Source organism: Sebastes umbrosus, chromosome 3, assembly GCF_015220745.1.
Source record: "Sebastes umbrosus isolate fSebUmb1 chromosome 3, fSebUmb1.pri, whole genome shotgun sequence".
Taxonomy (NCBI): domain Eukaryota; kingdom Metazoa; phylum Chordata; class Actinopteri; order Perciformes; family Sebastidae; genus Sebastes; species Sebastes umbrosus.
In genome coordinates this window covers 808,981-830,728 of record NC_051271.1, presented here as the reverse complement: position 1 = coordinate 830,728, position 21,748 = coordinate 808,981, and the positions used below count along the sequence as shown (strand labels likewise).

The 21,748-nt window shown below is 41.4% G+C and overlaps 3 protein-coding genes across 4 annotated transcripts in view; 2 read left to right on the top strand and 1 right to left on the bottom strand.

The window, feature by feature from the left end:
• The window catches only part of LOC119484981 (NACHT, LRR and PYD domains-containing protein 12-like), a 956,516-nt gene that overhangs the window by 790,538 nt on the left and 144,230 nt on the right, over nt 1–21,748 (top strand). The window lies entirely within an intron of this gene.
• mrpl4 (mitochondrial ribosomal protein L4) lies at nt 2,881–10,176 on the top strand. Its single transcript, XM_037764296.1, has 9 exons — nt 2,881–3,090; nt 4,231–4,312; nt 5,976–6,147; nt 6,268–6,319; nt 6,830–6,947; nt 8,617–8,723; nt 8,989–9,098; nt 9,176–9,249; nt 9,942–10,176. Exons 1-9 carry the CDS (start codon nt 3,043–3,045, stop codon nt 10,085–10,087), a joined length of 909 nt encoding a protein of 302 aa, XP_037620224.1. The 5' UTR covers nt 2,881–3,042; the 3' UTR covers nt 10,088–10,176.
• Nucleotides 9,294–19,948, bottom strand: si:dkey-23f9.4 (hydrolethalus syndrome protein 1). Of its 2 annotated transcripts, none has more exons than XM_037764288.1 (12): nt 19,872–19,948; nt 18,752–18,889; nt 18,551–18,658; nt 18,351–18,424; nt 16,397–16,626; nt 15,667–15,722; nt 12,539–12,705; nt 12,399–12,444; nt 12,257–12,311; nt 12,050–12,131; nt 11,059–11,085; nt 9,294–10,340 (listed from the first exon to the last, which is right to left on the bottom strand). In XM_037764288.1, the coding sequence occupies exons 2-12, from the start codon at nt 18,852–18,854 to the stop codon at nt 10,212–10,214; spliced, it is 1,077 nt and encodes a 358-aa protein (XP_037620216.1). In that variant the 5' UTR covers nt 18,855–18,889; nt 19,872–19,948; the 3' UTR covers nt 9,294–10,211. The 2 variants fall into 2 exon arrangements, with proteins under 2 accessions (XP_037620216.1, XP_037620215.1); XM_037764287.1 differs by lacking the exon at nt 19,872–19,948 and adding an exon at nt 19,711–19,865.

The window sequence follows — 21,748 nt, the reverse complement described above, 5'->3', positions numbered from 1 at the left end:
TGTAGTAGCCTATGTAGTATGTAGTATGCGAACAAAAGCAAAATCTACAGTATACCAAAAATACCCGGATGTCGTACTGATTTGGAAAAAATCTCCAGTCTGCATTGGACCAGTCTATCTCACCTACTGTATCCCACACGTACTACTAGTATAGTATGAGGTTGTACTACTAGTACAGTATGAGGTTGTACTACTAGTATAGTATGAGGTTGTACTACTAGTATAGTATGAGGTTGTACTACTAGTATAGTATGAGGTTGTTCTACTAGTATAGTATGAGGTTGTTCTACTAGTATAGTATGAGCTTGTACTACTAGTATAGTATGAGCTTGTACTACTAGTATAGTATGAGGTTGTTCTACTAGTATAGTATGAGGTTGTTCTACTAGTATAGTATGAGGTTGTTCTACTAGTATAGTATGAGGTTGTTCTACTAGTATAGTATGAGCTTGTACTACTAGTATAGTATGAGGTTGTTCTACTAGTATAGTATGAGGTTGTTCTACTAGTATAGTATGAGCTTGTACTACTAGTATAGTATGAGGTTGTACTACTAGTATAGTATGAGCTTGTACTACTAGTATAGTATGAGGTTGTTCTACTAGTATAGTGTGAGCTTGTACTACTAGTATAGTATGAAGTTGTTCTACTAGTATAGTGTGAGCTTGTACTACTAGTATAGTGTGAGCTTGTACTACTAGTATAGTATGAGGTTGTTCTACTAGTATAGTATGAGCTTGTACTACTAGTATAGTATGAGGTTGTTCTACTAGTATAGTGTGAGCTTGTACTACTAGTATAGTATGAGCTTGTACTACTAGTATAGTGTGAGCTTGTACTACTAGTATAGTATGAGCTTGTACTACTAGTATAGTGTGAGCTTGTACTACTAGTATAGTGTGAGCTTGTACTACTAGTATAGTATGAGGTTGTTCTACTAGTATAGTATGAGCTTGTACTACTAGTATAGTATGAGGTTGTTCTACTAGTATAGTATGAGGTTGTTCTACTAGTATAGTATGAGGTTAAAAAAACACATATTTCTTAACTAGTTTGCGCATAATGTTTAACATCAGAAAGGCACAACAGAAACACATTTAAACTAATGTCCCAGAGATGACATGCCTTAACCACCGTGCCAAAACCAAAATCGCGTGTGGCACAATGTGGCAGACCACCGTGGTGAGCCGGTGCTCCAGAGGGGCTACAGATGGATGAACCGGACCCTGGTCCACCTAACAACGAGCCAAATGCAGCAGCTATACAGCGCCGCTTAGATGAGATACACAGAATGTAAAGCAACGAGGTGAGTTGAGACAAATGTTTATTTTTTAATAAGGTCTTTTAATATATGACTTATCTCACCAAGAACGTTTCATTCTTTTTAATTTGTTGCATATATATATATATATATATATATATATCCAGCACAGCGTTAGTGAGGACGCGGCCAGACCAGCAGTCGATGCTCAGGGCGCAGCTGACCGTGCGCCTTCAGGAGCCTTCGGGAGCCTCCGGAAGCCTTCGGGAACCTTCGGGAGCGCACGGTCGGCTGCTGTGGAGACGCGTTGTGTTTGTTACTGGTTCCTGATGAAAGACCATGAAATTAAATATGTTTTCTAGCTTCCACCTCAGAAACAAACACTTCAATTTCACACTCTGTGAAATTCTTCTTTTTTGTTCCTTTTCCAGCGTGATCTGCCGTCGTTATCTGGACAATAGGTGACAGCATGGAGCGTGTTTATAGTCATTTGCACAGTTATTAATGAGAGGAGACGAGGCGGACCAAGCTGCACGTGCAGCTGCGCTCAATTTCACGTTGACTGGGATGTATAAAGGAAAGGTTAGGAACAGGCGTACGCACGGTTTCATACATGTGAACATTTCTGTGCGTACGTACTTTTCCAATTTCGTGAGTACTCCATCTTCCAGTGTGAAAGCTGCGCAGTCTTCTATACCTGAGGCTCCAGGTGTTTCATACCTGAGGCTCCAGGTGTTTTATACCTGAGGCTCCAGGTGTTTCATACCTGAGGCTCCAGGTGTTTCATACCTGAGGCTCCAGGTGTTTCATACCTGAGGCTCCAGGTGTTTTATACCTGAGGCTCCGGGTGTTTCATACCTGAGGCTCCGGGTGTTTTATACCTGAGGCTCCGGGTGTTTTATACCTGAGGCTCCAGGTGTTTCATACCTGAGGCTCCGGGTGTTTTATACCTGAGGCTCCAGGTGTTTCATACCTGAGGCTCCAGGTGTTTTATACCTGAGGCTCCAGGTGTTTCATACCTGAGGCTCCAGGTGTTCTATACCTGAGGCTCCAGGTGTTTTATACCTGAGGCTCCAGGTGTTCTATACCTGAGGCTCCAGGTGTTTTATACCTGAGGCTCCAGGTGTTTCATACCTGAGGCTCCGGGTGTTTTATACCTGAGGCTCCAGGTGTTTCATACCTGAGGCTCCAGGTGTTTTATACCTGAGGCTCCAGGTGTTTCATACCTGAGGCTCCAGGTGTTTTATACCTGAGGCTCCAGGTGTTTTATACCTGAGGCTCCAGGTGTTTTATACCTGAGGCTCCAGGTGTTTCATACCTGAGGCTCCAGGTGTTTTATACCTGAGGCTCCAGGTGTTTCATACCTGAGGCTCCAGGTGTTCTATACCTGAGGCTCCAGGTGTTCTATACCTGAGGCTCCAGGTGTTTTATACCTGAGGCTCCAGGTGTTTTATACCTGAGGCTCCAGGTGTTCTATACCTGAGGCTCCAGGTGTTTTATACCTGAGGCTCCAGGTGTTTTATACCTGAGGCCCCTGGTGTTTCATGAAGAGTGGGCATCTTAACTTCCGCCTCCAGCCGCTAGGTGTCGCCGCTCTGTCACGTCATCAAGACGCGCCAACACAGCACACCGGAAGAGAGCCAGCACGACCTCTCAGCAGCGTGCGTCCGGTGCGTCCGGTGAGTCCGGTTAGAGCGTTTACAACGTGAATCTGACGGGATTTAACCGGATTAACATGTTTTAAGTGTGTTTGTGTGACTGTAGAAGACAACAGATCCGACATGCTTCGTTGTGCTCTGCTGGTTTGCTGCAGAGGAGCCGCTAAACGGGTGAGTCTAACGGTTAACGGGTGAGTTTAACGGTTAACGGGTGAGTTTAACGGTTAACGGGTGAGTCTAACGGTTAACGGGTGAGTCTAACGGTTAACGGGTGAGTTTAACGGTTAACGGGTGAGTCTAACGGTTAACGGGTGAGTCTAACGGTTAACGGCTCAAACACACAGCAGCAGATGTTATATCAGTGTTCTCCTCTTCTCCTTCAGAACCTGTTCAAACAGATGAACTATCATTCAGATGCATTATTCACATAACAAACAGATTTAACCCACAAAGGGTTAAATCTGAGCTTTACACAATAAAGTCAGAATATTATAAAGTCATCTTACATATTATTTTATTTATTCTCGTCATATTGTGACTTTATTGTGTAAATCTCAGATGTGTTTTCCCTCAGTGTGGCCCTAATCCTGCGTAGTCCATAGTCTCTCTGGCCCTCACTGCATTAGACTGATATTCTATATACTGAGACTATAAACTGTTTCCTTCATCACAGTGATCTCATGTTTAGCGGCTCCAGACAGATTTGTTTTTGTGCCTAAAATGTCTCTTCAGACAGTAAAGGTTGCTGACCGCTGGACTGCAGTGATATACAATTACAGTTTAGTGCTAAAAAAAATAAAATTGTCAATAAAATATTACAAAGTTTTGAAAGATGTCCTCCAGATGAAGGAGACGTCCTCAAATTCTTTAAATATTCCATTTATAGTGAAACAGAAAAGGAGCAAATCCTCACCGAGGACAAATGAACCAAATCTCTTAAAACCAAACAGCTGTTGATTAGTTTTCTTTTAACTTTATTATCAGGTGATTGTTTCAGTGCTGAAGTCATTTATGCAATAAAATAAAAAAAATTCAGTTTCATTTTTATGTAAATGGAATATTGTGACTCTCGGCTGCGGTAACTCAATGCTCCGGATGAGCTGTTTTAACAGCTTGTGTATAAAATACAGTTTATACTATCAGACAGAGTATTTGTGTCTTAACTATTCATTCAGAGTGCAGCGCTGACCGACATGAGCTCTCATCATAACTGTGTGATTAAACCACTAGAAACGTGCCACCTGTAGTTCCTGCTGAATGTTAACAGATATAAATATCAGCTGTTACTGGTCGCTGTGGTTTCCTCCTCAGTTCGCCTCGTCCTTCTCCAGCGAGAGCGCTCTGCCTCCCAACTTACTGCTGCCGACCAACCTGGTGGATCCTTCCAGATTAAGTAAGTCAGACTGTCTGTCAATAAGGATTCAATGATTAAACTTGTGTGTTGCTGTCGTCGTGGTTACGCTGATGAAGTAGTGTTACCTGATATTTCACACCAAATATTCAGGATCTTCATCAAATATTATGTTTTATTTCCAGACGAGTTTCTGTCCGCGTTCAGAATTTATATCATAATGAAACTCTCCTTATGATTGATTATGATGGTCCATAGTTAATCGTGATTAATCACAATTAATCACACATTTTCTATCTGTTCTGAAACTGAAATTAGCATAAAACAATATACTCCAATCATAACATGGCAAACTGCAGCCCAACAGGCAACAACAGCTGTCAGTGTGTCAGTGTGCTGACTTGACTATGACTTGCCCCAAACTGCATGTGATGATCATAAAGTGGGCATGTCTGTAAAGGGGAGACTCGTGGGTACCCATAGAACCCATTTACATTCACTGATCTGGAGGTCAGAGGTCAAGGGACCCCTTTGAACATGGACAAGCGTAAGTTCAGAGCGTTATTTAACCTCCTTCATGACAAGTAAAGGTTTATAGTATGACATGGTTGGTTGCTAACTTTAAAACTCACCGCTACAACCTAAACATCGCTGGATCATTTACACTATATGGTCATACAGTATGTTCAGAGTCTGAAATGAACTTTCTTCACTTCCTGCCACTGTTGCAGGTCAGTATTGTTTTTATCTGCCACTTTAGAAATCTCTGCGCTAAATGAAGGAATAAAGTTGTTTGATATATTTTACATAAAAAACATTACATGCACGTTAAATTACAGTGTTTGAATTACACCGTAGCTTCTGGGGCGGGAGGGTACCGTACTCTACTGTACTGTACTTCGTTATCCTCATCTATATTGGCTATTTGCATAAAAACACAATTCAAATGATTAGGAAATAAATTATTGTATTTTTAAATATTTATATTTACAGAATAAAGTCAGAATATTACGAGAATAAAGTCATAACTTTATGAGAATATTTAAATATTTGCTAAAATATATAAATTGTTTTGCATTAGTAGTTTTAATTATGTATCATAAGCTGCTTAGTGTTTGGAAGTTAAACAGGGCATAACATCTTCAACTGTGTAACTATCGGAGAGCATCGATAAGAGGAAGTAGTAGTCACAGAGGTAACAACTAGGAACCGCTTCTCTATCCCCATCTCTAACGTTTTCCTTGTCTGCCAGAGTGGCCGATGGTCTGACGAATTTACCCGCCACTGCCAACAATTTACCCACATTTGGCGATTGGCGGGTTCTAATACGTGTGTTATAAACTTCCATCCACACTCTCCTTCAGACCTACGGGACATTTAGAGAATTATAAACATGATTTCACTATTTAATTTTTAACTATCACGGTTATCGTCGGTACTGGTATATCGCGACAGCCCTAATTCCATCACTTTCTGAGCCATCACTGGTACAACAGACACACACAGATACACACATAATAAGACACAACACACACACACATTTCACTCCCATCTCCGAGTCACACTCAAACTGAAGTAAAAGTCTTCCACGCTGCTCTCTAGTGATTTCTCTGCTCAGATATTCTGCTGTTATTAATATTGACTGTCTTCGTTCATTATGTTGAAGACGTCCTCCACTGACTGCTGACTGTGTCTCCTCCCGCAGAGCGTCCTCCTCCTCCTGCAGACTCCTCGCTGCCTCTCCTCAGGAGGTGTGACGCCGTCCTTCCCGCTCACCTGAGTCCCGTCCGGACGTGGGTGGACACTCTGGAGAGGCGGGACGGCGAGCCGCTGGGTTTGGCTCAGCTCCACCCGGACGTCTTCGCGGTGCCTCCGAGGTAAAAGTTGAGATCCGCCGTCGGTCCCCGTTCATCAGGAGAGTGTTGTTAGTTCTTCCTGCTCATACTGAGCCTTTAGATCCAGCCACTAAAGAGTTAATCCGTCCTCTCTCCTCTCAGGCTCGATGTCCTCTACGAGGTGGAAACGTGGCAGAGAAACTATAAAAGAATTGTGAGTTCCTGATTCACTCGTTAATGTTTACAGATCACACAGCTTCTACTCAATAAACAGAAAAAATAGCATTTACTATCTTAATAGGGATGGATGTATACATATGCATTTATTATTATTATTATTGTTAATAAGTTTTCTTTTGCTTCTTGCAAATTTTTACAATTAAAATCAATATCAATATTTCTTCAAACCATTATCAATACTGACGCATTCAGATTTATAAACGTGTATGAGCACTAGATATGTGTTTATTATTTATAATATATATATATATATATGCATTTCTTTTACATGTTTTTTTATTTTCTTATCATTTTTATTTATTATTTCAATCATTACTTTGAATGTATCTTATATTTCTATATTTATTTTATATTTATTCATTATTATAAATATAATTATTTAGATTAAGTATATTTGATAAAAGGATAGTTTCACTATCAATAATATATTATTACCACATTCTTTTTTTTATTCACGTCACTAATAGTTGTTTTGATCTCTCAGAGCCATGCCAACACAAAGGTCAGGTCAGAGGTCAGCGGTGGAGGCAGGAAACCATGGAAACAGAAAGGAAGTGGACGAGCTCGCCACGGAAGCATCAGATCCCCGATATGGAAAGGAGGTGACTGTTTCTGGTTCTTCTATTCGTCCGCTACATCGGCGGCGGAGCGGCGAGCGCTCGTTGGGTTGCAGACCTGAATAGTTTCTCAAATCTTTTAGGTTTTTAAAATACCTTCAGCTTTGTGTTATTTCCTCTCAGAACTTTAGCTCCGTTGATTTGCCGGTCCAGTCAGAGAGACCCAACGTTTTCATGGAGGGTTGTTCTATACCAGTGGTTCCACAACTACTTCACGTCATTGCAGTCATTTGGGCTGTTTTGATGCTTATGGCAAACATTTCATTACATTTACGTCAAGTCTATAATAAACTCATTAAAAACACTATTTCTGATCCCATTACAGCATCAAATCATGCGTTCTATTAATATAATAATCAATATTAATGTCATAATCAGAAGGTGCTTCCCGGGGCTGTGGACAAAGTGTCATCGTGGTGGACTGTCCTCAGTGCGCCCCAACCGTGTTGTGCCGCCAGATCGGGGCCCGGCCCACGTAAAAGGCTCCAGGGGTCTGCGTCGATGTCTGCAACCCACCTGACCCGTCTTGAAACACGGACCAAGGAGTCTAACGCACACGCGAGTCAGAGGGTGCAAGCAAAACCCCGTGGTGCAATGAAAGTGAGGGCCGGCGCGCGCGGTGGAGGTGGAGCGCGAGCGATAGGACCCAAAAGTATCGGACCCGATACTCGATACTGGTATTGGTATCGGTGCATCCCCATCGGGAACAACAAATCTGAGTTGAAATCGGCAGGACAAGAGCGAGTTCTCGGGAGGAGCCATTGACTTCCATTATGAAGCGTTCAGGTTGTATTCAGTAAATTCTAACGTTATCATGATGTGTTCAGATGTCATTCTGTAAAATGTTGTTTTCACATCAATATAAAACAGATAGTAGAGAGAGAATTCTGACCTGTTTCACTTCCTAACAAACACAGCATGCTAACAGTAATAAAGGAGTAGATGTTGAAGTACGTCAGATTTATTGTTTTACTTTTATTTTTTTTTACCGTTTTTTTTACCGTTTTGGTCGAGAATCGCAGGATTTTTGCTGGTTTTGGTTTCGACTGCTAAATTTCTGGTTCTCTACTTTCTCTACCTGTGGGAACTGGCAAAACGCTTAAAATGAATTATTGCGGCGCCAAAACGTGTGGTGAAAACCTTTGGGTGCACCTAAATGATGTGCTAATTCTAATATAATTATGTTGCCTAAATTAAAAAGTTAGGCGTACCAGTGAAACCAATGTAAAAAGTTAGTCTGGAGCCCTGATTAGAGTTACTGCTGCTCATTGCATCAATCAGTGCTGTTGCTAATGATAGATATATCCCAGACTGTGAAAACAAATCCCCGTTAACATTTAGTATCCAGAAGATAATTCATTTTTTGTTTGTTTCATAAAAAACAACAGTGGCATTATGTAAACTAGTATTTAAAGGGTTAAACTTCTGAAAATGGATGAATATTTGGTAGCTATGATCCGGACTGAAGTTGATTAAAATACTCAATGATTGTGGAAAGTAATATTAATATATATTAATATACAGAACTTCCAAACAGTTCCCTGGAAGAAACAAAAGCCTGATTGCTGTCACCTCAGTAGTATGATCATTAGAAACTACATGTTGTTGATCGTCAGGTTGAGAATGAGTCTGACAGGTGATGTGTTTCTCTCAGGTGGAGTGGCTAAAGGACCCAGAGGGCCGACCAGCTACTTCTACATGTTACCCATGAAGGTCCGAGTGAAAGGACTCAAAGTGGCTCTGAGCTCCAAGATGGCTCAGGTAACTCAAACCTGTTCACTCAATGTTGAGAACAAACAAAGTCCTTATTGACTTACTGTATTTATGGCATACTATATGAGGACTTAATGACATGCTACACTATGACTTTATGTTAAAAAATACTTAATTTGTGACATATTATACTATGACCTTTTTCGACACTATGTCGAAACATTTCACCAAAATATTTTTGCAGGAGTAATTGTAGTTTGTTTGACTGAAGTGTTGACTCTATGTTTAACTGAATATGATATATCTTTTGCAGGACTACCTTCACATCGTGGACTCTCTGAATATCCCCTCACCCGACCCTCAGTACCTGCTGGACCTCCTCAGACACAAACACTGGGGGGAGTCGGTGTTAATAGTCGACGTGTGAGTATCACCAGCTTTAAATCAACCTTTTACTACTGCGGTTCCATCACTGCTGACGTTGTTCTCGTTCCTTTCAGAGGTGAAGAGTTTCCTGAAAACATCCTTCAGGCAACAGCCAGTTTGAAGACAGTGAACATTATTCCAGCAATTGGTAAGTTAGCACTTCTCTATCGAGAAGGTGACGCAACGCACCAGTTAGGGAACAAAACAAGTAGGACATCAGTTTAATTAAAAATCCTTACATACAAATCAAGTCCCTCGGACATGAATGATAGTTTTTCATCATCACATAGTGGAACTCCTCAACAAACCATTTTAAAGGAACAGTGTGTAACATCTCAGGGTAGGACAGTATAGCTAGAAATGGATTATATTAGATTCATAACTAAGAATCACTGTTAGCGTAGAATGAGCCGTTTAGATCTACATAGGGAGCGGGTCCTCTTCGGAGTCCGCCATGTTTCTACAGAAGCACAAACTCTGGCTCTAGCTTTTAACGTTTTTACATTTAAGGCCACCGTAGTTCTCCGACACACTTGTGAAACTGCGGTAACTTGAACCGCAGAGTGCAAAACCGTGGTACCGCCAGCTGCCGTCTGACTTCCTTATCTATAAAGTATGGTGTTACCACGGTTTTGCACTCTGAGGCTCACGTTACCGCAGTCTCAGTTACTCGGTTGCATTCTGCAACCACACCACTAGATGCCACCAAAATCTACACACTGTCCCTTTAACATGACACCATTATTTAAAACTTCAAAATGCATCAACATTTCAGTCTTTTAGTCTGTGGAAGTGAACAGAACCGGTCAGTAGCAGATGTTTTTCTTGTCTTTACGTCAGGTCTGAACGTCCACAGCATGCTGAAACATGAAGCCGTCGTCCTCACTCTGGAAACGGTCAAGTTTCTGGAGGACAAGCTGCTCTGGCACGACCAGCGCTACACCCCTCTGTACCCATTTAAACTGCCCTACTCCGACTTCCCATAGAAAACATGAAATCACCTGTAATATATTCACTTTTCTTTGTGTAACAAAAAAAACATCAATAAATAATGCCAAATATAAAAAAAGAACAATGCATTGTATTAAAAACACCCTAAAAGGCCTAACATCAATAACTGTATTTGTACGGAAGGAGGCGGTTGGCCAAATCGTTCCTGATCTCCCAACGGAGGGCCGAGCGCTTCTTCTCTGTTGGCACGATGTAGGTGTTGGGCACGTAAACCCTCCGAGGTTTAGGCTGCAACACACAACAAAACAAGACTCAACACTAAATATCTTGTGTGTCTGCGCTAAGAGGCTAAAAGAAAAAGGTATGAGCTGAGGCTGGAGGGACGGACGCTTATTACAAACACACCACTGATGACGTTGTCTGTAAACACAGCTGATCACAGCACCAGGTGATGTTGACACATCTTTTATTATCGGTTCTGAAACGGGTAATTCTTTGGCTGCAGAACTGATACGATCAAATAATAATGTTTTATATTGGCGCAGTCGTTGCAAAGATTCCTGTGCTGTGATCAGCTCCACGGCAGCACATTAAGGTAACAGAGTCTGTTTCTGCAGGGAAGTGGAAGTACTAGTTAATCACATTTCAAAAGTTTACATCAGCGTTTTTGAGTCGTCTACTTTTTCAGTTTTTGACCGTCAATGTGGACAGAATGCCGGTACACTACCTGCCGTTCTATCCACATTAAAACAATAAAGATAGTGAGAAGATAATCTTCAGATCTGCAGTCTAATACGTGCCCATATCTCACTGGTTTTAAAGCCACATCAGAAAATGTTAGTGGTGAGAAACGACACAATTGTTTAGCTTTAAAGCTTCAATGTCAAGCAGTCATAATGTGTGGAACAGTAAATAATGAACTTGTAACTTGTGATATAAAACTGACTGTAGCACGGAACATGTTGACTAGTGCAGCGTTATGGAGAATGTTTGGGAAGATACTCACCGGTGGAGGTTGGAATGCAAGTCGCTCCTGAAAACAAAAATAACATTTGTTAAGTGAGACGTACAAAAACACTTCTCATCGTCATCAGTGGTGGAAGAAGTATTCAGATACCATACAGAGCTTTTCCAACAACTAGGGATGCACCGATACCACTTTTTTCAGACCGAGTACAAGTACTTACATTCACTGATTACGAGTACTTCTCTGTGCCTAAAGACCCTCGTTAACAGCCAGCTGGAGGGTGTGAGCAACACACGGCAGACTGGGGAGTCCCGCATACGAGGCGGTGCGCCGCCACCGGCTCTAGGTCGGCTTGGAGAGGCTCGGGGGGGGGGGGGAAGGTGCTTCCCGGGGCCGTGGACAAAGTGTCACCGGGGTGGACTGTCCTCAGCGCGCCCCGACCGCGTCGTGTTCCCAGATCGGGGCTCGGCCCATGTAAAAGGCTCCAGGGGTCTGCGGCGATGTCTGCAACCCACCCGACCCGTCTTGAAACACAGATCAAGGAGTCTAATGCACGCGTGAGTCAGAGGGTGACAGCAAAACCCCGTGGTGCAATGAAAGTGAGGGCCGGTGTGAGGTGGGATCCCGGCTCCGTGGGGTCGGGCGCAGCACCGGCCCGTCTCGCCCGCACCAACGGGGAGGTGGAGCGTAAGCGAGTGCGATAGGACCTGAAAGATGGTGACGTTAACGTCACGCTGCCATAAAGTGGTATCGGAGCCGTTTTGCGGGTACAAGTACATGAGCACGGTATCGGACCCGATACGGGTATCGGTGCATCTCTACCAACAACTAAAGCCACGAGTTACAGAAAGCGGACTTAGACAAGCAGATCGTAGAGAAGCAGATGAATTTCATGATGAACCAGAGGGGCAATATTTTAGTGTGGAGACTTGTGCACCCGACACCGTTGGGGGGAGGGGAGGAGCTCGAAAGTAAATATTTGTACACTTTATACAAGTTTAGTTTTTCTGTTGAAGATGTATTTTCATACCTTGATTTCCCAGCGGAGAGCTCTCCTGTCCGTCTCTCCTGGAAGTTTAAACATTTCCCAGAGCTGCTTGTACCGGAAATACCTGCAGAGACGAGAAAACTACGAGTCAAGTATCAGACCGACGTGAATCTGATGGGAGTAGAAATGTTTTCTTCAGTCATGTCTGTGCACTCCTTATTTTATCAGGGGTACGAGTTTATAACTTACTTGGCTACTGGGTCCGTCTTCTTAATGGTTTGCTGACTCCTGACTGGTCGGATGACTGAAACATATTTATTTTTTATAAATTATAAATTAGGGTCATATAAACAGTAATATGAACTTGTACATTGGGTTTGTGTTGACTTACAGGATTTGGGTTTGGGCCTGAGGTCACCGTCACTTTGAGATCGAGTCTGTCCAAAGTGAAACAACAGTAAAGTGATTTTAATCAGACACCGTCAGTGGAAACTTGTCTGCCACCACATTCTGGGAGACTACATTACCCACCATGCCTCTTAGATAAGATTCAAAGGCGCTGAAGGAGACTCCCTCTGTGTCGGAGCTCTGGGTGTCACTCTGACTGGAGACGTCTTCGTTCCCCGTCTCTAATTCGCGCCGAGCCGGCGAGGATAACTGGAGGTCAGCCAGCCGTTCCTCCAGACAACTCGCTGAGTCTACAAACAAACAACATCCAGAACATTCAGTGAGATTATCAGGAAGTTAGTGGGGAATAACTTCACTTTTACCATCACAACAACCAGAGAACAGAACGGATTTATTCTCTATTCAGTTTTTTTGGACATAGTATACTGTACATTGTTTCATACTTCTTACATTTTCAAACTTTGAAAAATTTTGACTATGATTTTTCTTTATTGTCATTTGTATGACATACTATATGACTTTTGTACATTTTTATGGCATACTAAGGAAGTATCTTTTGAGATTTGATTTAAGATTAAGAAATAATCCCTCAAATTTGAGCCTTTTAACAACCTGATCTTGACACTGTTTCAAGGTACAGTTTAGAAAACAGACAGATGGAGACGGAACCATTTACCCTTCTTCTGTCTGAGGTTTCCTTCCCATTCCTCACACATCTTGTTGAACGTCATCCCACTGAAATCCACTTTGGAGTCGATAAACTTGATGTCTTTGTTGCTTGAAGACTCGTCTCTATCCTCTGACTCCTCCTCTTTCTCTTCTTTGAGGTGTTGCGCCTCTTCTTCTAGCCTCTCATTTTGCTTTTCCTCTTCATGATCACTCCCATCTTCAAACTGTGTCACATCCCATTTGTTTTCGGCCTGGACTTTATCTTCTTCTGGTTTCATGTCTGTGATGTCCACCTCTTTTTGCACATCAGCTTCAGGCTCGGCGTCCGCCAACGCGCTCAGTGGTCGAGTCTCGATGTAGCGTGACTCTGTGAGTTCAAAGTCAAACCCGCCAAAGCTGCACAGCGAGCGATCGTCCTCTTCGTCGTCTCTCATCTCGGACAGATCTCCCCGACTGTCTTGATCGAACTCCGTGATGGTGTGGTCGTCTCTGTAGTCTCCTCCCTCCTGCTCCTCTGGTCGGTAGGTGCCGTAGCCAGACGTCATCAGACTCGGAGCTGGACTATCAGAACTGCTGCTACGGCACTCTTCATCGTCTTCATCGCTGATGTTGATCTGGTTGTTTTGTTCAGGCTTTTCCTCTTCGGACGCCTCCTTATAAGAGTTTTCTACATCGCCAACAGATTTGGACTCTTCTTCATCGATCTCCACCTCCTCCTCCTCCTCCTCTGAAGCCTCCTGGTAAGCGTCCTCTGAATCATCCACAGGTTTGGAGTCTTCATCGCCGATCTCCACCTCCTCCTTCTCTGATGAATCCTCCTGGTAAGAGTTTTCTACATCGCCAACAGATTTCGACTCTTCTTCATCGATCTCCTCCTCCTCCTCTGAAGCCTCCTGGTAAGAGTCTTCTGCATTGCCAACAGGTTTGGAGTATTCCTCGTCAATCACATGCCCAATCTCCTCCTCTTCCTCCTCTGAAGCCTCCTGGTAAGAGTCCTCTGAATCATCCACAGGTTTGGAGTCTTCATCGCCGATCTCATCCTCCTCCTCCTCCTCCTCCGAAGCCTCCGGGTAAAAGTGCTCTGAATCGGCCCCAGGTTTGGACTCTTCCTCGCTGTTCACTCGCTCAATCTCCACTTTCTCCTCTTCCACCTCTGAAGCCTCCTGATAAGAGTCCTCTGAATAGTCCACAGGTTTGGCGTCTTCCTCGCTGCTTACTCGCTCAATCTCCTCCTCTTCATCCTCCGAAGCCTCCTGGTAAGAGTCCTCTGAATCTTCTAAAGGTTTGGAGTCTTCCTCGCCAGTCTCCTCGTCTGAAGCGTCCTGGTAAGAGTCCTCGGCATCGTCCATGGATTTGGCGTCTTCCTCGCCTATCATTTGCCCAATCTCCTCCTCTTCCTCCTCTGGGTAAGAGTCCTCTGTATCGCCAACAGGTTTGGACTCTTCCTTGCCGATCTCCACCTCCTCTTCCTCCTCTGAAGCCTGCGGGTAAGACTCATCTGTATCGCCAACAGGTTTGGACTCTTCCTTGCCGATCTCCACCTCCTCTTCCTCCTCTGAAGCCTGCGGGTAAGAGTCTTCTGCATCATCAACAGGTTTGAAGTCTTCCTCGCCAATCACTCGCTCAATCTCTACTTTCTCCTCCTCATCTTCCTGTCGCTCTCCATCAGACCAAAAAGAGGAGTTGAGAGAAGTCTTGTCATCGTCCCACTGAGTGCCGTTCATTTTGTACGTGTTGGCTCGACTTGCACTGCTGCTGAGGTGTTGTGATCTGTGGAGGCGGAGGGCTTAATGGAGGAGCTAAGAGGATTAAGCTGATATATCCAGGAGCTTCTTCTTCTTCTTCTGCTGGGCCTCTTCTCAACGCTGAGACAGCTCAGACTGCTGGCGACCAACGGGATTACATCTCTGTACCACCAGGACACCTCAGTATTCAGTTTGTTTGACTTTTCATTATGATTTATTTTGTTTTTATGTGGTTTGCTGCTAAAAGAATTTCTTCTAAAGATCTGAAGTGAGCTTTTGATGTGAAGCATTTTGTGAAAGGCATTACTTTGTGATTAAAAAATGCATATAATATCCTGTATATTTTCAGCAAAATCCTCTGAAATAGTTGGCGATTAAAATAACCGTTATCACCGACTTATTTTTATAACATTATTTTGAAGGATTTTAAATGGTGGCTCTCTCATATTTTTTTATCGGGGAGCTTTTACTGATTTTAACTTATTTACTTTAATTGATTTTTAATTGACTCTATTTTATTCTACTGGAACGATTGGTTTTACCTATTTTATGCTGGCTCAGTCTTTTGTTACCTAAAAGTTATCCGTTTGATAATTATTTTTACGATTTTATAAATTGTTGATGTTAATTTGCTGGAATGACATCCAGGTCAATAAATAAATAACTGAAATTAAAAATAATAATTATTATATATTAATATAATTTATAGACCACTTATCAATACGTGGAAAGTAATTTGTAAATAAAGATTATTATTTTTATTATTATTATTATTATTATTATAATAGAACAAACCCATCAGATTGTCACAACAGATTATAGTTAAATGTAGATTACCTGAGTCTTCACTGTAGACTGATTCATCACAGACCAGTGATTGTCCTTTATGTTTCCTGTAGGTGGAAAAAAAATACATTATTGTCACATTTCCAGCAAAACTGATATATTTAGGAAGCACAAAGCTCCAGTTGAAGCAGTTACAGCAGATTTAGAATTGTTATTCTCACGTGGTGAGTCACTTCATGATGAATTAAAACCAGTGAATATTTAAGTTTTCAATTTAAATCTACTTTAAATCTGTGTCTTTATTCAACGTATCACACATTCATGGTTTCTGTTTAACACTGTTGAAATGATTCATTAATTATTCAATCTGAAAATGAACGACAACATGGGTCAATTATTAATGTTGTCAAATAAAAATACAAATCTAATTTTCAATATTACTTCACTGTTGTCTATCACTAAACACTAAACTGAATACCTTTGAATTTCTTTTGGTTCTGCTTTTGATTATTATTGACATTTTATTGACAATTAATTGACTGGAAATTTGAGAGATTACCAATATTAAGAATCTGTTGCAGTTGTCTTTATGTCATTTATTGGACACAGATTGTTCTTTAGATATTGTGATGATGTTTTGTTGGTTTTATGAACCAGTCCGGAGAGAAATTATATTTCATTCATCTCTATTTTTCATAAATGGAATAACAAATAAAATCTAACTTGAAACTTGAACAAACAAACAAACAGACACAGACCCCATGAGTCTTGTTAGAGTTACCTCAGGACTTTTCTCTTGATGAAGCGTTCCCGCTGGGAGTCAGGAGTGGATGTGTAGCCGTCACTGAGCGGCGGGTGGAGGGTGTCGTCAGGATCCGGCTCCACCTCCACCACCTGCAGCCTGCTGGGAGCGCCTGGAGGCAGCCGGAGATTCAGAGCCACCGAGTGTCGAGCGTACGAGTCGAAGCCTCCCTGCGGCCGTCCACACTCTCTGCTCTGACAGGTGGTCGCCTGTGTTGTTGAATCAAATACATAAAAAATAATCACATGTGCTTGACACTGCTGAAAGTATTGGATGGATTGTTTGAATAAGCTAAAAGTTTTAGTCTTGTCAATAAAACAAACCTCCCCTTGAATGACAAGGCACCAAACTTTACATAATAATCCGGTTTCACAGGTGGGTCTTTAACTACTATCTGCATTTTACAACATATTCACATGTAGTTAAGATATAAACATATGAAATGAAACAATATAAAGTACAATGAGCTCTTTACAAAAACCTCACTGAGCACCACAGACATGATTTAAGCCCCGATAGGAATATTACAGGAGTATACGAGTGTTTCTTCTTCAGGAGACGAATGAGAGGAAACGTATTCTGAAAGATCTTTAATGTGAGAATGAAATGTTTCAGATTAAAGACTCTAAAATGACTTCTAAATAAATGGTACATTTTTAAATAGAGTTTTTCAGATCATTACTAAAAGACTTAGATTTAAACTCAATCTCTGCAGATGGAGTGGTCTGGATGATGAAGCTGAATGCCAACACAAAACAGCGAACTGTACAAAGAAGCCCTCGCTCTCGTTTCTGAGGGACTGACTCTAAAACCTGATGTTAAGGTTTTTGTTAATTGTCTCCTATGGGAAAAAAAATGTCTTGGAGGAAGAGAAATCGCTGCATCAAGACCAGACATCACAGTAAAATACATTTAAATAAGAAATAGGGATAATAATTTTTTAAAAAATGTAACCGATAATCGACCCTTGTTAACTGATTATTAACCGTTAACCGACAAGATTAGTGCGTTTCATGCAGCGGTGCTCCAGCTGCAGTGTATGAAGACAACAGACAACTGAGTCTCCAGTTCAGCGTCCGGGAGCGTTAACTTAGCAGCTACGATGCTGCGTGTAGTGTCGCGGACATGCAGCCACTTTCCCAGTAAAAGTCTCCACCACACATTTAGTTTAGTTTAGCAGGTTGTCAGCTGTGTGTCTGTCCGGATTAACGATAGCGAGTGTTCAACAAACAGTGTGTGTGTTTGTGCTACGTTAACAGCTGTAGCTCTGCTGGTAGCTTCGTGCTCGCCGCCGCTCTGTCAAAAGCGGCGTAACTTTTGTGAATGTACGACAGACCGTGTGTGTGTGGCGGCGGGCAGTGTGGGTTTGTCGGTGGCGTTCTAGCTGTGAACGTAGGTATAGCAGACAGTGTGTGTACAGTTTATCTGTCGGTGGATAAATGCTACGAGGGCTACAACTCCTCCGCTCAAGCGAGCCGGAGACCGAAGCCGACTTCCTGTATCTTGTAACGCCGGCTCAGACTCTCTTAAGGTGGACCAGCTTTTCTCCTTAAAGAAAGTTTAAGAGTTTTTCTCAGCTTTTTCATTAATTATTAATATTTCTTTTAACCGTTTTAACCGATAGCGTTAATCGGTTAAAGTTCTTAACGTCGGTTAAACGGTTAATTATTAACATCCCTAATAAGAACACATGTGGAAACATCAGCCTGAGATAAAAACAACCAGCCAATTAACCACAAGCCTTTCACTCGTTAAGAGCTACAGGACTTCAAGGCATACTGTACATCTCAAAACAAACAATTACACACAAACAAACACATCTCACTTTACATGTTTACAAGCAAACCCATGATTTCTTTTTTATTTTTTACTTTTTCTGATATCAAACACCAGATTAAAGAAAAAATAAGAGTAAAGTGTGGCTAACGCTTACCTGTCTGTCATGGTCTGCTTTTCTGGCATGTAAGAAAAACCCTCCAGCGGATCCTTGAAAGCAGCGCTGACTGACTGTGAAGTAAAACGTAGAACTCACCAGTTAACACACAACTAACTTTAATGGAACATCTTTCAATGGCTGGCATGCTTGTTGAGAGAAAAGTGTTATAAAAATACAGTTATTACTGTCCCTCTGACCTTTCTCTTTGGTGTAGGGAGGAGGACTCGGCTGAGATGTGGCCGTGTTTCTCTGAGCGGATGAGGTCAGGCTTTTCCATTCTCCACGTCGAACCAGTTCATCAAGATCTGACATCACATCACACAACGGTATATTGACCTATATTCAGTTTAACATCAATCAACAGAACATTTAGTTTCATTCATGCGTCACAGTCTAACCTTGCTTGAATTCACGCAGACGGTGTTTTGGTATGTTTGTGTAGCCCAGAGCCGCCAGTTGGTCTTGAATTTCCTCTTCGGAGAAATCCAGGTTGTCCATCATATCTTCAGTTTCAAGTCAAAGAGGAAGCATAAAACCTGAAGGGAAAAAATACATTACAATAATATTTATATAACACAATAGGAAACAGATGTGAAGAACAACGAGAGACCTTTTTATAGAAGTTTTTAGTTGTTTGATCAGAGCTTTCTATGGAGCAAGATGACAGGTTACTAACAAACTTTGAAAAGGCATTTTTAAGGCTTTACAGATGTAATTTTGTTTTTTATTGTTTTATGTCTTTTAACATCTTGACAACCACATTGGAAATAAGTATTCTCACTTGGAGGTGTTATACTTTGGATCAGAGCGTTTTGTAGATGCATTAATAAATAAAATCAAAAGATAAATGTTATATAGCAGCACCACAAAAAACACGTTTGCTTCAAGGCAAACTCCATTCACTCAAATGACAATTTATGGATACTATGACCATGTTTTACTTCATCTTTAAAAGCTGAAACATGACTTACATTAATAGTAAATACGTGTCAGTAGTCGTTGATCCAGATGTATAGTTAATAATATAAGAGCGCTGTGAAACTTTATCAGCTGATATTTAAACCAAATACAATTAGTTGTGTTTATTGTGCAAGCCGAATTTATCAGAAGACAATACAGATTTTACCTCGCAGTGTTTTTTCTGTTTAATAGATCTAATTTAATAGTTAATAAGCAAGACAATCCTAAAGTGGCAGATTTTTGAACGGGGTTTGGTCCGCCATCACTTTCAACGACCGGAAGTGAGCTCGGCTAACAGCTAGCAGTTAGCAGTCAATATAAACATAAATATAAATATAAACGACTCTAACTAGTTAAAATAAACTAGTTAAAGACATTTAACGGGTTCGTTTCTCACCTGAACGGGCGCCGGTTCTCCGTTATAGTGCACACATCACGGTAACATCACCGGTTAACTTTATTAGCAGCGTTCACCGGGTTTTATTGTTTAAACACCAGGACAACTAACCGTCACTAACCGTCACTAACCGTCACCAACCGTCACTAACCGTCACCAACCGTCACTAACCGTCATCCAGCTTTGTTGTTTGAATTGACTTCCGGTCTTGTTCTTCTTCATTGTGCCTATTAGCGGTTGGCGGTGTAGTGTTGTAGCGCCACCTGCTGGGCGGGAGGGTCTGGAGAAGAATGGCAACAACAACAACAACAACCAGTAGCCTAACAAACTATACTATTAATAAGTATAAAAATACTCCACTAAGTTAGTAAAATTATAGATCTGAGAATCCGAAACTTTATAGTGTTAAACGAAAATAAAAATACATTTTTTGTTAAAGTTAGAAGATGTGTAATTTCTGGCTAATATGTTTAGATCATGAAAAAGACTTGCAACTCAGAAATGTTTAGATTGTGCAACAGAAAGAATAATTTTTCTTCCAGATGTTCATATAATTCTGAAAAAAGAACTATAAAAGCACATTAGTATTTAACTAAACTGATTTATTGACATGATTTAAACATAAAAATGTCATAACATTTGTCCAAAACTCATTTTAATTCAACCTGTTCAAGCTAAAAGAGATTCTTATAAACACATTATGTTTAAAAGCTGATCGTAGAACTCTCGTAGATAAACTCTGAGGTCAAAGATTTCCTGTAAATGGAGAGAGGAGGAGTCACACTGACCATGTTATGTAAGAACATGAGAACAGAAAGGAAACCACGAAAGAGGAAGTGTTCAGTCAGAATCCAGTTTGAGTTGACGGAGCAGAAGGATGAAAACTGTAGACTGAGGCAGGGTGAGTGTTAATCCAACATTTTATTATTTCACTGTTGAAGTCTCTGAGTCAGTTTCCTCCCTGTGGACTGTAGAGGAGAGAAATGTTAGAATGAACTCAACAGTTTGATTCATCTGTGAACACAACATTGTGATTGGCTGAATAATCCTCATTAAAGCTGCTGTAACCCAAGAAAACAAGCAGAGACTTAAAGAGAAGTGACCAGGTGGAGCGCTGGGTGGATTTATTATACTGTATACCGTGTGTGTGTGTGTGTGTGTGTGTGTGTGTGTGTGTGTGTGTGTGTGTGTGTGTGTGTGTGTGAGTGTGTGTGATAGAGAGAGAGGTTGTGTGTTACTTCCTGTTCTCTCAGTCTCGCCTGTGACTCTTGTTGCACAAACTTGTTTCCGTTAAATGCTCACAGTCAGTGTTCTCGTGTTACCTCTCAGGCTGACTTCAGATCAGAAGATGAGTGATTGTGTGGTGACCTTCAGTGATGAACCTGGACCCTCAGAGTCAAAGTAAAAGACTGTTTTTACTGTAAGCTGACCTGATGGAAAATGATGCATTGAGGATGAAGACAAAACGCTCTGCTAAAAGATTTATATTCCTCAACATAGCTTCATGTTGTACTGATTGAGCAATAAGGTGTGTCATTTCTGGCTACCATCTATGTTTTTTATTATGAAAAAGAGTTGCAGCTCAGGAAAATGACTTGAATTATTTTGTATTGTGCAACAGACAGAAGATTTTTTCTTCCAGATGTTCAGAAGAATCTTAGTCATATAAGTCTAAAAACAACTATAAAAGCACATTAGTATTTAACTAAACTGATTTATTGACATGAATTAAACATAAAAATGTCATAACATTTGACCAAAACTCATTTTAATTCAACCTGTTCAAGCTAAAAGAGATTCTTATAAACACACCGTGTTAAAATGCTCATAGATAAACTGTGAGGTCAAAGATTTCCTGTAAATGGAGAGAGGAGGAGCCACACTGACCAGGTGATCCAGGTACATGAGAACCAAAGCCTATGGAAAGGAGGCTGGGTCACAGGTGGACATGGGTCTTGAGGTATGGGGTATAACACATGCGCAGTGTAACTGAAGCTGCGGTCGTGTGTTGCGATTGGCCCAATTTCGGCGAGTGCAG

Bases quoted from the DNA above. Each gene is read 5' to 3' on its own strand.
- mrpl4 (XM_037764296.1), top strand. From the start codon at position 3,043: ATGCTTCGTTGTGCTCTGCTGGTTTGCTGCAGAGGAGCCGCTAAACGG. The intron at 6,320-6,829 runs GTGAGTTCCTGA...TTGATCTCTCAG, and splicing joins AGAGAAACTATAAAAGAATT to AGCCATGCCAACACAAAGGT. The intron at 8,724-8,988 runs GTAACTCAAACC...TATCTTTTGCAG, and splicing joins TGAGCTCCAAGATGGCTCAG to GACTACCTTCACATCGTGGA.
- si:dkey-23f9.4 (XM_037764288.1), bottom strand. From the start codon at position 18,854: ATGATGGACAACCTGGATTTCTCCGAAGAGGAAATTCAAGACCAACTG. The intron at 16,627-18,350 runs GTAAGCGTTAGC...TCAACAACACAG, and splicing joins AAGCAGACCATGACAGACAG to GCGACCACCTGTCAGAGCAG. The intron at 12,445-12,538 runs GTGGGTAATGTA...CACTTTGGACAG, and splicing joins AATCTTATCTAAGAGGCATG to ACTCGATCTCAAAGTGACGG.